The sequence below is a fragment of the Vicia villosa genome, linkage group LG1 (genome assembly GCF_029867415.1).
Source record: "Vicia villosa cultivar HV-30 ecotype Madison, WI linkage group LG1, Vvil1.0, whole genome shotgun sequence".
Lineage (NCBI taxonomy): Eukaryota > Viridiplantae > Streptophyta > Magnoliopsida > Fabales > Fabaceae > Vicia > Vicia villosa.
In genome coordinates this window covers 245,605,185-245,619,070 of record NC_081180.1, presented here as the reverse complement: position 1 = coordinate 245,619,070, position 13,886 = coordinate 245,605,185, and the positions used below count along the sequence as shown (strand labels likewise).

The following is a 13,886-nucleotide window of genomic DNA, read 5'->3' as shown; positions in this document are numbered from 1 at the left end:
CTGGATCATTTGTCTAGTGTGGTACAATTTATTTCTTTATAATATATATAATCAAGTATTGAATAAGGTTAATAAAAATGAGATCTGAAATGCATGATTAGGAGATATAATACTTTTTGTTATATGTTTGCTTGAAGCCTCCTGTGTAAACTATGTAATGTAATGAAGTGTAGTGATTGTGTTTGCTTTGAGCTAGAGTTGAAATCCCAACCGGGATAAGCGTGTTTATGTTTCTAATGTATTCTATACATATATACATATTTGGTTGTTACAGTTTTTTATTAGAAGAGGTCGAACTGAAACTTAGTCGTAGATACTTAATAATGGGTAAATAGTTGAATCAAGGAATGTCAAAGAGTCAATGAGGTAAACATTCATTATCCACTTTGACACCACATATACACACACCCAGTTGTTTTTGTATCCAAGAGACCTTGACACCACATATTTACTCAAGAAGACAATGGAAGTATGAGTCTTTTCCTTTATATATCCAATATTTTATTCATGTTAAGTCAATATGGAGACTTTAAGCACACACACTTGAATCCCATAGTAGCTTATGCATTTGGGAAGTCATTTATGTTATTCTTGATATCATTTCATTAAATATTATGATATTTATGTGGGAAGCATAGGATGATGAATGACAACCCGAGAGGATGTGGAATAAGAAGAATCCATAAGCAACTTCATAACCCAATTCAAAGGACTATCAGGAGTGAAGAGAGTTGGGAAATAAATGTCGCATCAATATTAACAACTACATAAATTATAGATGCAACAACAATAACGAGATTTCATGGTGCAACATAAACAACTATTTATGCGAGAGGGAATAATATTCAAACCTTTAAGGTTGGAAGGGTCATTCAATAACTTTACATAATCAGAACATACACAAAACCCTATTGCAATCACACACACAGGCCCCATCCAACACTTTTCGAGGCCTGAGGCAAAATTTAAAAATAAATATTTTTAATATAATAAAAATATTTATCTAAAATTAATATATTTTTCGATGTTTTCGAATGTAAACCAATTAAATTATTTTAATGATTTTTACTTAATATTTTATTTTAATTGATAATAAAATTAACTCATCTAAATACTCTTCTCATTATTTGAAAATATCATAATTAAAATACAATGTTAAAATTATAAAAAATAAATACTTAGATATCAGGTTTTCTATTATATTAAAGAACTCAAAAATTTATTTGATTTTTAAATTAACAGATCAAACAATACACATTATAAATAATTGTTCCTATTATATATTCTTAATGTGTTATTATTTATCTGCTTATAACTTTATCTAAAAGGTTGCTTTTTAAAAAAATATATCAATTAACTTCAATCATAAAAATATGAAATAAAAAAATAGGCCTGGGCGGTAGCCTTGGTGGCCTACCCCTAGGGCCGACCTACACACATGAGTGGAGTCATCAACATCATTGCATTTCTTGCAACACATCCCTCAATTTCAAAGACCTCACACTATAAGAAAATATAATTTATGTTCATGAGTTTTTTAAATAGAAATTTTTTTTTTAACATTAATCATAATTTTATCATGAATAAATGTAATATACCTATGACTCTCATATGGATAATTATAATTTATCCACTACAATTTCATAGAAAGTGTTAATAAGCACACCCACTTTGAGGTGTTTTGCATGTTCGAATTATAAAATCTAAACAAATGTTGAAGAACAATTTATACTTTTGGATTGTAGTATCCAAAATTTGTCATGCAAAAAGAAAACAAGTGATAGGGCAAAAGAAAGTTTATGAGTCAAATTATGGGGTGGGAAAATAAATAGTCCACAAATTATTAATGTATTTTGGAAGGATTATTTCATGATTTGACAAAAAAAAAAAGGAAAGGTACAAAGAAGTTTAATAGCCCTATCATATATAGCAGAGCTACAGTACACGTAATTCTTACTTACTATCATGCATTAGAGGCCACCGACATAAATGAAGACAGAAACATGGTTGTAAGTTCTCTAGCTTTAGAATTCGCATTAATTTTAGTAAAACAAATAAAGCAGGTTTGGTAGATAGGCTAAATTAACTTGTTGATAGGAACATATTGAGCAAGAAGTCCTATCTCATGTTAAGACATGTTATCTTGAAATGTCTCAACATCTGGAATGACATGTCGTATGGGATGTCCTATATAACAACATACGACATCGTGCCTAAACTAAAGTGGATTAAGTAAATCTGTTATGATTTAACAATCACAAATATATTCAGAGATACGATGTAATCATATAAGGCGATATATGTTTAAAAGGTCAGAAAAATCAATCAGAATATTTGACGAATATACAACTTTATATAGTTTCTAAATAAGGAGATATTTTTGGAAGCTAAGGAATTGAAGACCTTGTTTTTAGCAGAAGTAACTGTTGATTTGTAACAACAAATTAGCTGTGATTGAAGGCCCAAATCCAGTTGGGTATTGGATATAAAAAGAAGGGTTTGTAACCTAGTTTGATACAACTCAAGATGTAGAAGTCTAGGGTTTGTCTAGGTGAATCTCCCGGGCTGTGGGAAGATCACCATGTTATTCTCGAAGCTGTGAAGTAAGAGAAGTAGTGTCCATCTTGAAGCCTGTAGGCAAGAGGTGTATTGTTCTTGGAGGAAGCTTTGAAGCAACTCTAAGTTATTGTTTATAATCAAGAGTCTTGGCTAGGTATTGTCATGGAAGTGTGTCTTTCTGTTATTTAAATAGCTGTTACAGGGTTGTAACAGTTAGGTATCACTAGGGAGTGAGCAGAGGTTCTCTTGTCTTGGATGGAGTTCTAAGATAAAGGTTACATTAGGTAGTGACTAGGTAAACTAGAGGTTATTTATCTGTAAACCGGAGGTTGTTTACATAAAATAGTACTACTAATAGTGGAATCTTCTTCCTAGCTTGGTAGCCTCATAGAGTAGGTGTGTTTGTCACTGAAATGGGTTATCAATCACTTGTGTTCTTTACCTTTCAGTACTGCGTGAAATTGTTTATATCTTGCCGGTGTATTTCATGACAAACCGGATGTCTCGACATCCTATAGGACATTTCGGTCTGCTGCACTATAATTTCAATTGGTATCAGATGAGGCATCCTGTTTTATCTCTGGATGAGGTCCTGGGAGGATACTTTCTGGTTTGGCAAGGAAGACTCGTACTGAAAAGATTGTTTGAACTTAGAGAGTTCATATTGGAATTGAACAGTCCCTAGAAGTGGAGGATGGATTGTTCATGACAGGTGAAGTTTAGCTCCATCTGTTGGTGTAAAAGCTGAAACTTGGGAAAAGTTCCTACATGTAGGCACTTGAGATGGGGTGTTTTTTGTGGTGTCTGAAGGCAGTGGAGGAGTTGTTGACGGATTTCCGCTACATGGTATCTCTTCCAAACCTAGTTGTCTTAGCATTAGGGTTTGATCTCCTCAAGAACTTCACCCTATGATATGGCAGGTTCAAAACTGGTTCAATCAACTGTGTAAAGTGGCCAACGATACTTGAGTTATAGTTCTCGAGTCCACTCATAAAGGCACTTTTGTATGGTTGATGGTTACTTCTTTAAGGAATATGTCACATGTGTTACAGATTATTTAAAAAAGATTGAAGCCATTTATTTTGGTCTTTAATATAGTCTTCATAATCCTTGATCCCTTTAAGGAAGTAACTTTGAGGATGATTGATGTTGGGAAAGCATGGTTGTCTATTTTGAAGCTGATCAAGGGATGTTTTTGAGACAGCAATAGATTTAGCACCAAGTTCATTTGTATGTTCCAAAAGAAGGAGCTAATGTCCTATCAAATGTTGGGACATCATGTCGACTGGAATGAGATTCCCTGTTGAATAGATGCTTTAGGTGCTAAACAAATGTGTAATGATCACATATGTTTGGAACCTACTCCTGACTTGGAAGAGGAGGCATCTGGGCTATGTATCTAAGATATTATTACTCAGAGAATGTGTCTTAGATTGGTGGACAGGTTGGATATTGATTAACCACCTTGTTACTCATTAGGTCAGTTTATTTCTGGTCTAAGTGAGTCAAAGTACAGTGGGTTTGATTTGTATATCCTGTGAAGGCTTAGGTAACTTACCCAGTTCCTCCATATATGGATGTCAAGCTAACATGTCAAGTACATTCCCCTCTGATGTCAGAGTTACTCTTCTGATTAAAAGAACCAGATTTGTGGAATGATGGTTCTTGGTCATAAAACAGATTCCGTGTGGGTGGTTCTATAGGAGTGTATCAACTGTTACCTCTTGTTTTGACATCCTTTCAAAAAAAAATTCTTTTTTCAAGACAAACATGAACTTTGCATTAGAATTATATTTCTCATAATAAACATTCTTTGCATATGAACAAGTACTTTACATCAGGAAAGCTTCCATCATGAACTGCAAATGAAAAGTTTAATCCTCTCAAGGGACAAGTTATCTTCAGAACTCCGTTGAGTTCTAGCAAAAATATCTCAAGTTTTGATCACCCTCAGGGGCACAAAAGTAGTCGAAATACTCCATTGAGTAAACGTTCAGATATCTGGGGCAGTCAAGTCAAGATTCAAAGGATCTCTCAAAACTGCTGAACAACCAGGAGTATTCATCCAAGCACAATTGGAACTACCTCCAACCCTGATCAATCAGGGGCATTATTCCTGAGTTCATGATACTGGGGCATGTTGTTTATGATAACACAAATCTCAAAAGGTCCTCACGAGGAGAATCTCTTCAAAGTCCCCACAGACTGGGACAAAGCTATGCAGCGGCATTCTCTCAAGAAACCAACGACTGTTTGATTCTTCGATCGATACTTGTTTGGGGTTCCAATCAATACATGGATGACAGTTATTGACAAAATGGAATAATGTTCAAGTCATCCATGCGTCCTCACAGAGTAATCCTCAGGAAGTTATCTTCCAATAATCTCTTCCCAACAGATACCTGGTTCCCCAACGGAGTGTACATCTCTAACACTACAAGCTCCCCGATATAATCATCTTCTCCAATAGAGTTTATTCAAACTCACTATCCCAAGTGAAATTGATACTCACAGTTGAAACTTGGTCAGATAGTACATCGGAGGATGATCCATTTCCCCTATCCCCAGTCTAGGTACGTCAAAATCAAATCCTTCAAGTTACTTTCATCCCCAAGCAGAAGTCAAAGATCCCCAGCTGAGTATCCTATTGCGCGAAGCGGGAGTTCTTACTAAAATGAAGGACTTGTACTCTGTACTCCCTAACAACAGTCGGGGATTTATTTTCCCCACCAGACACTGCTACAATTTGCTGTCATCATTAACAAGATTTTGCATTCATACATCATATACCTCATGGTATGTACATAAAATTCTCATTCATTTCAAAAAAGATCATCACGCAATTCATACATCATGACATTGCATACAAATGAACTTTATTTTTCAAGGCAATCCGCAAATATTATCAACAGATCGTTCAGATACAATCCAGACAAATATTCATTCTGATAATCGTTCCTATCAAACTCCCATCATGTTAGTCCCTCGGCAGTGATGTAAACCAAACTCCAACTTATTGCATTAGTCCCCGAGCGGTAATAAGTTATCTTCTTATCACATTAGTCCCCTGGTGGCGATATGAAGCTACATCTCTTTGGTATGTTAGTCCCTTGGAAGTAACCAAAATCTATTCCTATCATGTTAGTCCCCTGGCAATGATATACAACTATAACTTATTGCATTAGTCCCCGAGCAGTAATAAGTTATCTTCTCATCGTGTTAGTCCCCTGGCAGTGATCTGAAGCTACGTCTCTTTGGTACGTTAGTCCCCTGGAAGTAACCAAAATCTATTCTCACCATGTTAGTCCCCTGGAAGTGATATGTTACGTTAGTCCCCTGGCAGTAACCCAAATCCTTCTCATCATGTTAGTCCCCTAACAGTGATCAGTTGGTCCTTATCATGTTAGTCCCTTGACAGTGTTATGTTACATCAATCCCCTGGCAGTAACTCAAATCCTTCATATCATGTTAATTCCCTGGCAGTGATATCTACATCAGTCCCCCAGCAATAATCAAAATCCTTCTCATCATATTAGTCCCCCTGGAAGTGATTAATTGGTTCTCATTTATCATATTAGTCCCCTGGAAATGATATCTTCTTCTATCTATCACATCAGTCCCCTGGCTGTGATATCTACTTCTATTTATCATATCTGGCCCCTGGCGGTGATATCTACATCTTTAATTTGTTACATTAGTCCCCGAGCATTAACAAAATTCTCCTTCATCACGTCGGTCCCCTGGCAGTGATGTTCTTCAGATGCACATTCTGGGAGCTTGAACCTCAGATGTTCTAAACCTCTACAAAAGCATATCCCTCTAGACTCTTGACAAGTATCTCTTTCAGACGGCATCTGCAAGCCCGTCTTCGACAACATTTTATCAAACTCACTGAATGGCATCTTTTAGCCCATTCGTACACCAGCAATTGAATCACGACAATAGAGTCACGACAATTGAGTCAAATATAATTATGCCACCTCGGAGGGTGCAGACACGGTTAACATTCAGATCTAATTCTGCCACCTCGGACGGTGCCAAGAAGATCAACCTCCAGACGTAATCCAGCCACCTCGGACGGTGTGAATACGGTCGACTCTCATATCTAATTCAGCCACCTCGGACGGTGCGAAGACGATCAACCTCCAGACGTAATCCAGCCACCTCGGAAGGTGCGGATACGGTCGACTCTCAGATCTAATTCAGCCACCTCGGACGGTGCAAAGACGATCACCCTCCAGACGTAATCCAGCCACCTCGGACGTTGCGGATATGGTCGACTCTCAGATCTAATTCAGCCACCTCGGACGGTGCGAAGACGATTAACCTCCAGACGTAATCCAGCCACCTCGGACGGTGCGAATACGGTCGATTCTCAGATCTAATTCAGCCACCTCGGACGGTGCGAAGACGATCAACCTCCAGACGTAATCCAGCCACCTCGGACGGTGCGGATACGGTCGACTCTCAGATCTAATTCAGCCACTTTGGACGGTGCGGATACGATCGACTTTCAAATATAATTTTGCCACCTCGGGCGGTGCGGAGACGGTCAACTTCCAGACATGATCCAGCCACCTCGGACTGTGCGGATACGGTCGGCTTTCAGATATAATTCTACCACCTCGGATGGTGCAGATGTAGTCAAGAAACAAGGCAGATACAATCGACAGGAAGATGTATTCTGACACTTACCAATACACTGGATCCGGTCTGACTTACGACTCATCCTAAGTATCTACCCAGAATGGCATCTTTAAGCCCATCCCCGACAACAATCTATCAATAACTGGATGGCATCTTTTAGCCCATCTCCGATAATAATATCTTCTACACCAGCGAGTGCAAATTTTAGGGCACTCTAGTGTTCAATCTTCTTCCACCTTCAGATCACGAATGGTGAACATGCCAATCCACCTCTTCAGGTTTAAGAAGATTGAACAGGGGCAGTTGTTGTACCCCCAAAATTTGCCCTTATATATTTGCAAATGTCACTTTATTTCGAATAAATGACGTAACACAGTTGGTAAGAATTTGAGGTTAAAAGGTACAAGAGCGAGAGGTCCCGGGTTCGAACCTCGCTTCTGACGTTTTTCACCTTTTTAATTTATTTATTTGTCACTAACTTCATTTTCATTTATGTTAGAAAATCACAAATATATATATATATATATATATATATATATATATATATATATATATATATATATATATATATAGTTTTATTAATCAATTTTTACTTTTTTAATTCAAAAATAACCCAAAGAAAACATTTTATTTCTTAATTTTTGTTTTCTTTATTTAAGATATTTTTCATTTAATTCATGATTTTCTTCATAAAATAGTCAAAAAATCATAAAAAAAATATAAAAAGGCAATTTCTCATTTAACTTTGGGTCTAAGTCAATCAACATTAAAATATTTGATTTGATTTTCTTTTGCCTTAATTAATTTCCTATTTTGTTTAACCTAATTTTTCTCTTATAAATACTAACACTTTTAGGGTGTGTTTGGTTCGGGGTAGACGGAGGGGAGGGGAGGGGAGGGGAGGCAATATTTCTAATTAAATGTGTTTGGTTCAAATTTTATGAGGGAAGGGGAGGGGAGCAAAATCCCTCCAAAACACACTTTTTGCGTTCCCCCAAATCGGGGGGATTTGGAGGGGAGGGGAGGTAATGTGAACATTGATATTTTAAAAATTATTATAATTACTATAATATCCTCAGTTTTATTTTAATATTTCAAAATTATTCATTTTCTTTTGTATTACTGCTCTCTTTTGTATGATTTTTCTCGATTGCTTATATCAACTTATTATAATTATTATCCACCTTCAAATTATTTAAAAAAAATTGTCCTTAATGTAAATCATAATCATTGTATTTTTTTGATTTTTTAATAACTCTTTTATGTTTATTTATATTTTTTTTTCTAATTTTGTTATGTATCCTATCATATTTTCTTTTAGATCAAACTTTAAATCTTTCATTTTAATTTTTTTATTTATTTTATTAAAACATTTAAACCATTTATATTTAATAATAAATTATTTTATATATAATGTGTTGAATAATTCATTACGATTTAAAAGTTGTTATCAACATATAATTTAATTTGTTTATGAACATTTTATTCGAATTAAGTGAAATTAATTTTTTAACATTATGTAGTAAATTATAACTTTTTAGTCACTCAATATTAGAAATTTTACTAACAAAAAAATATGTATAAATTTTTCACATTTGAATATCATATTATATCACTTATATAAGATAATAAAGATAAAAATGTAAATTATTAATAAAACCCCTCCCCTCCCCTCCTGAACCAAACATATTTTTAATTAAAATCCCTCCCTTCCCCTCCCCTCCCCTCGTTTGAACCAAACACCTATTTAATTAAAAAAATCCCCTCACCTCCCCTCCCCTTCCCTCCCCTTCATTAAAATCCCTCCCCTCCCCCCTCATTTGAACCAAACAGACCACTATAGGGAACTAACTAATCCTATCCAAACCTTCTCTGTCACGTACAAAGTTCACCAATTTTTCTAACCCTTATACACCTGCTTTTCACGTACCAACAATCACCCAAAAAAACCAATTCTAACACTAATCTCACCATCATATACAATCTTGTATCATCTCCACAAATCACTAAATTGAAAAGAACTAGATTACCGACCCGTGCTTCGCACGGGTATGTTAGAAATAATTCTTTATAATAATTGATATTTATTTGTTATTTGCATATAAAATTATTGTGTAGGTCATATAGACTATATTTGCAATTATACTTTTAATTATTTAATGTGAAAGTTAATAAATTAAAAAATAAAATTTTATGATAGTTTAAAATGTATAAATTTGAAGAAATAAAAATTAAGTAACTAAAGAATATTATTAAATATTTCTTTGTAAACTACATTTGATGTTGTATCTATATCTTCACATTCATCATTAGTTCCCAATATCTTCAATTTTTTTTGAAGTAACCCTTGATAAGACAATATATAATTGTCCATGAGCGAACATTGGTTGTGGTAGATATACTCCAACATGTTTGAGTGACTGCCCTTGACTTTTATTGATAGTCATTGCAAATAAAACAGCTAAAGGAAATTGGTGCCGTTAGAATTTGAAAGGATTCTTTTATCAGAAGGTGTCAATGATAAACTTGCGAAATAATTTTTTTTACCAATATTGCTTCCCAAAATAACATTTGCTTCATCAACGTATAATTGTGTTTAAAAATTCAGGAGTGTGTAAAATAACATTTGCTTCATCAACGTATAATTGTGTTTAAAAATTCAGGAGTGTGTACATCATCTGGGATGTCAACGTTTGAGTTTTTATAATACGGAGATTCAAAACTCAAATATATTATTTTTTCCACTTATTGAAAATTTCTAAAATTAATAAATAATGGTTAGTTATATAGCTTTTCCACTAAAGGAAACATATTTATCTATATAAGTAATTCATATAAAATAAAATATTTATATTAACAAAAATACTATAGCTACAAAAGTTTTAGGGACAAACAAATTTTAAAAAAATTAAATAAGTATGCTTTATCATTTTAATATTATTATTAATAAAATATTAATTTAAATTTTCTTTGTCACAATTGTAATACTTAACATTATTGCAATCATAATTCTTAAAATTCAAGATAACAATATGCTTAAAGCTATTTTTGATATGATTGTAATAAATAAATTACTATTTAAAATTTAAGAAAAAAATAATTAAATAATAAATATATTTAATATATTAAATAGTTATGAAAAATTAATTAGTTATTATTGTGGAGATTTGATGTATAAAATTTCATTTTTCACAAAATATTATCAATAAAATAGCTTGGAATCTGATATATAAGAATTCTCTCTATAAATATTTTTAATATCATTTGATCACAAATTTGAACCTAAGATATATTTAATGTCATTTCATCTTTTTATCATATAAGATATATTTAGGTTAAATACAATAATAATTATTTGTTGAATACAATAAATTATTATTATTTATTAAATACAATAATAATAATTATAATAATAATAAATTTAATTTATATTAACTTAGTTATGAATAATAATAATAATAATTATTATTATTATTTAAATTACTTACATTTTAAAAACCTAAAAGATTTTATCTGAGTTTCTATTTTATTAATTTATACAAAAGTCCAAATAATTGTGATTAATTTTATTTTACCATTGGTGATACATTTAAATAAAGAAAATTTTATAAATGTATGATTGAAAATAAATTAAAATAAAGAAAAATTCATGCTAATTTTTATTATTAATTAATAAAGCTTATGTGATGGACAAATCTATCATATTTAGGCGTTATTATTACATATATTAAAAAACGTAAAACACATTAAATTAAAAAGACATTGAATCATTCAGATTCTTTAGTTTTCATGGAAATTTTGGATCTTTAATGATTGATACATTGTCACCCTCAAGATTAATTGTTTAAATGTAAATTATATAAAAACCCGCGCGTTGCATGGGTTTGATTATAATCATTGCCTTAAATATTATTTAAAAAAATATTTTCTTGCAAATATAATTACATATAATCTTATAATTGAATGTATTTTAAAATTATATTTAATATAAAAAATATTTTATAATATAAATATCTTTATTAATTTATATTATAATTTTATTTTATTATTTTAGTTATATTCTTTAAATTTAAAAAATATATCATATTTACATGAATAATTTTATCATTTGTGTATATTATTTTTAATTAATCATGAAATTCATAATACATATAAATGTATATTAATGTATACTTGTATAAGGAACCTAACAAATACCTAAAATTATCAATGTCAAGTCCAAATAAATTCAAATGGAATAATTTTTAGATAGTTAAAAAAATCATAATAATCTTATCATATAAGATCAAACCTTATAATTATTCTTACTTGCAATAAACCCTAGCAGAGCTGCGACTGGAGACGAATGGGGAAACGTGGACGGCCGCCGCGGAGACAGGTGGTCCAAACGCCACCGGCGAGTGTGAGGGTCTTCTCGCCGACTTCATCTTCTCATGGGAATGGTAACACATCTGGGGGTACTACAATTTCAACTGAGGTAAACACTTTGATAGGGTCTGAACCAATTTTGCACACGATACCAGAAGAGGAGAAAGAACATTCAGAGGAACCACCTCAACCATGGGTGGATGTCATCAAAGGCAATAGAACTTCATCGAGTGGGCTGAACATTGAATATACACCTCCCTCTATTGTCAATGGTGAAATTGAAGTTGTACTCGAGGATCAGGATGTGGTTTCAGAGCTAAAGTTTTGGGAAAATGCCCTGATTATGTATGTCGTTGGTGGCAATCTGACAATGACTGCAGTGAAGAAGTTCATGATGAAGACCTGGGATTTTGCTGCATTACCAGAACTCTATTACAATGAAGAAGGATACTTTATCATCAAGATGAGGTCGAAAGAAGATAAGGATGTGGTGCTAAGGAAAGGACCGTATACCATCTTTAGGCAGCCAATGTTCTTACAGGAATGGAGACCGTACTTTTCATTGGATAAAGATGTTATTCGAGTTATGCCATTATGGGTCACCTTTCCCCAATTACCACTTGCATTTTGGGGTGAGAGTAGTATTGGCAAAGTGGCAAGCGCCATAGGTAAACCAATTATGACTGACGAATGCACTGCGAAGAAATTACGCATCACATATGCTCGTGTACTCATTGAAGTTGACATTACTGCAGAACTTAAAGAAGCCATTTATATTCGGGATCCTCAAGGAAATAGAATGCAACAGCAAGTTGAATATGAGTGGAAGCCGGCTTTTTGTAGGAAATGCAACAAGGGTGGTCATGATTGTGAGAAACTGAATATTAAGAAGGCCCAGATGACCCAAAAGTGGGTTCAGAAACACCCTGCAGATGGGGAAATTGCCAATAGCAAGCCTAAGCCAGCAGGTGGAGAAATTGCCAATAGCAAGCCTAAGCCAACAAATGGAGGGACTGAGGACGATTGGAAAATAGTTACTTCTAACAGTAGGATTGCTACAGTTAAAGGTAAAGCTATCAGAATTGATACAGTTGGGCATAATGAAGAGATAATTGGATGCAGCAACGGTTTTGACATCCTTGGGATGGAGGATGGCAAAATGGTGGATGCTACATGATCCTTACATGGAATGTAAGAGGGCTTAATAAAAAGGCAAGGCATCTTGAGATTAAAGCCCATCTCAAGAGGTTACAAGTGCCTTGTATGGCATTATTAGAAACTAAAGTCAAGGAGAATAATGCTGCTAGAATAAGACAGACTTTTGGCAATGAGTGGGAATGGATTGACAATTATGACCATCATCCAAATGGGAGGATTTGGGTGATGTGGAAGCATAAGGAGCTTAAAATGACAATACAAACAAAAGGAGAGCAGTTCATCCACTGTGAATTGAGTGATAATTATGGTCACAAACTTTGTTTCATCACCTTTGTTTATGCTCACAATCAACTCATGGAAAGGAGGAAATTGTGGAAAGAAATCTAAGACTTGGCTAACAATGTACATGATCAATGGATTGTTTTAGGGGATTTCAATAATGTCCTAAATAGTACAGATCGCATTGGTGGTAATCCTGTCCATGGTGCTGCGTTTGAAGAGCTTGAAGCTATGATGCTGGAGGCCCAACTCTATGAACATGATACTCGAGGTAATCACTTTACATGGTCAAACAAACACATTACTGGGCTCATTTATTCTCGGATAGATCGAGTTATTTGTAATGCTGCTTGGTTTGCAAAATTCCCTGACTGCGAGGTAGACATTTTATATGCTCATATTTCTGATCATAGTCCCTTGAGGGTTAATTTTCACGGCCATCAAGGGAGGAGGGATCACATTCAGCCCAGGTTTCGCTTTATAAACAGTGTGGTTGAACACTCAGATTTCTTGGAGGTGACTCAGGCTAGCTGGAATAAACGGATACACGGGAGGCCTATGTATGTTCTTTGGAGTAAATTGAAGCGGCTGCAACCTATCGTGAGGGGTCTTAATAGACGAGTCACGACAGAGGTGAAAATGCTACAAGACTATAGAACAAATTTAGCGCAGGCTCAGCAGAAACTTATAGACGATCCGTTTAATGGTAATTTGATTCAGGAAGCAAAAATGTGGACTGATAAAATTATTAATGCCACTGATGTGGAAGAGAAACTCTTGATGCAGAAAGCTAAGGCTACGTGGATCAAACTAGGGGACACTAACAATAGCTATTTCCATGCTATTGTTAAGGGAAGACAAAAACAGAACAACAT

General features: G+C 34.0%; 1 protein-coding gene across 1 annotated transcript; it reads left to right on the top strand.

Annotated features, from left to right (window-relative positions):
* The first annotated feature begins 11,551 nt into the window (after window positions 1-11,551).
* On the top strand, window positions 11,552-12,751 carry LOC131598368 (uncharacterized). The gene has a single exon (XM_058870981.1). The coding sequence runs from the start codon at window positions 11,552-11,554 to the stop codon at window positions 12,749-12,751; it is 1,200 nt and encodes a 399-aa protein (XP_058726964.1).
* The last annotated feature ends 1,135 nt before the right edge of the window (window positions 12,752-13,886 follow it).

What these genes read in the sequence shown, in the direction of transcription:
- LOC131598368 (XM_058870981.1), top strand. Translation starts at nt 11,552, where the DNA reads ATGGGGAAACGTGGACGGCCGCCGCGGAGACAGGTGGTCCAAACGCCA.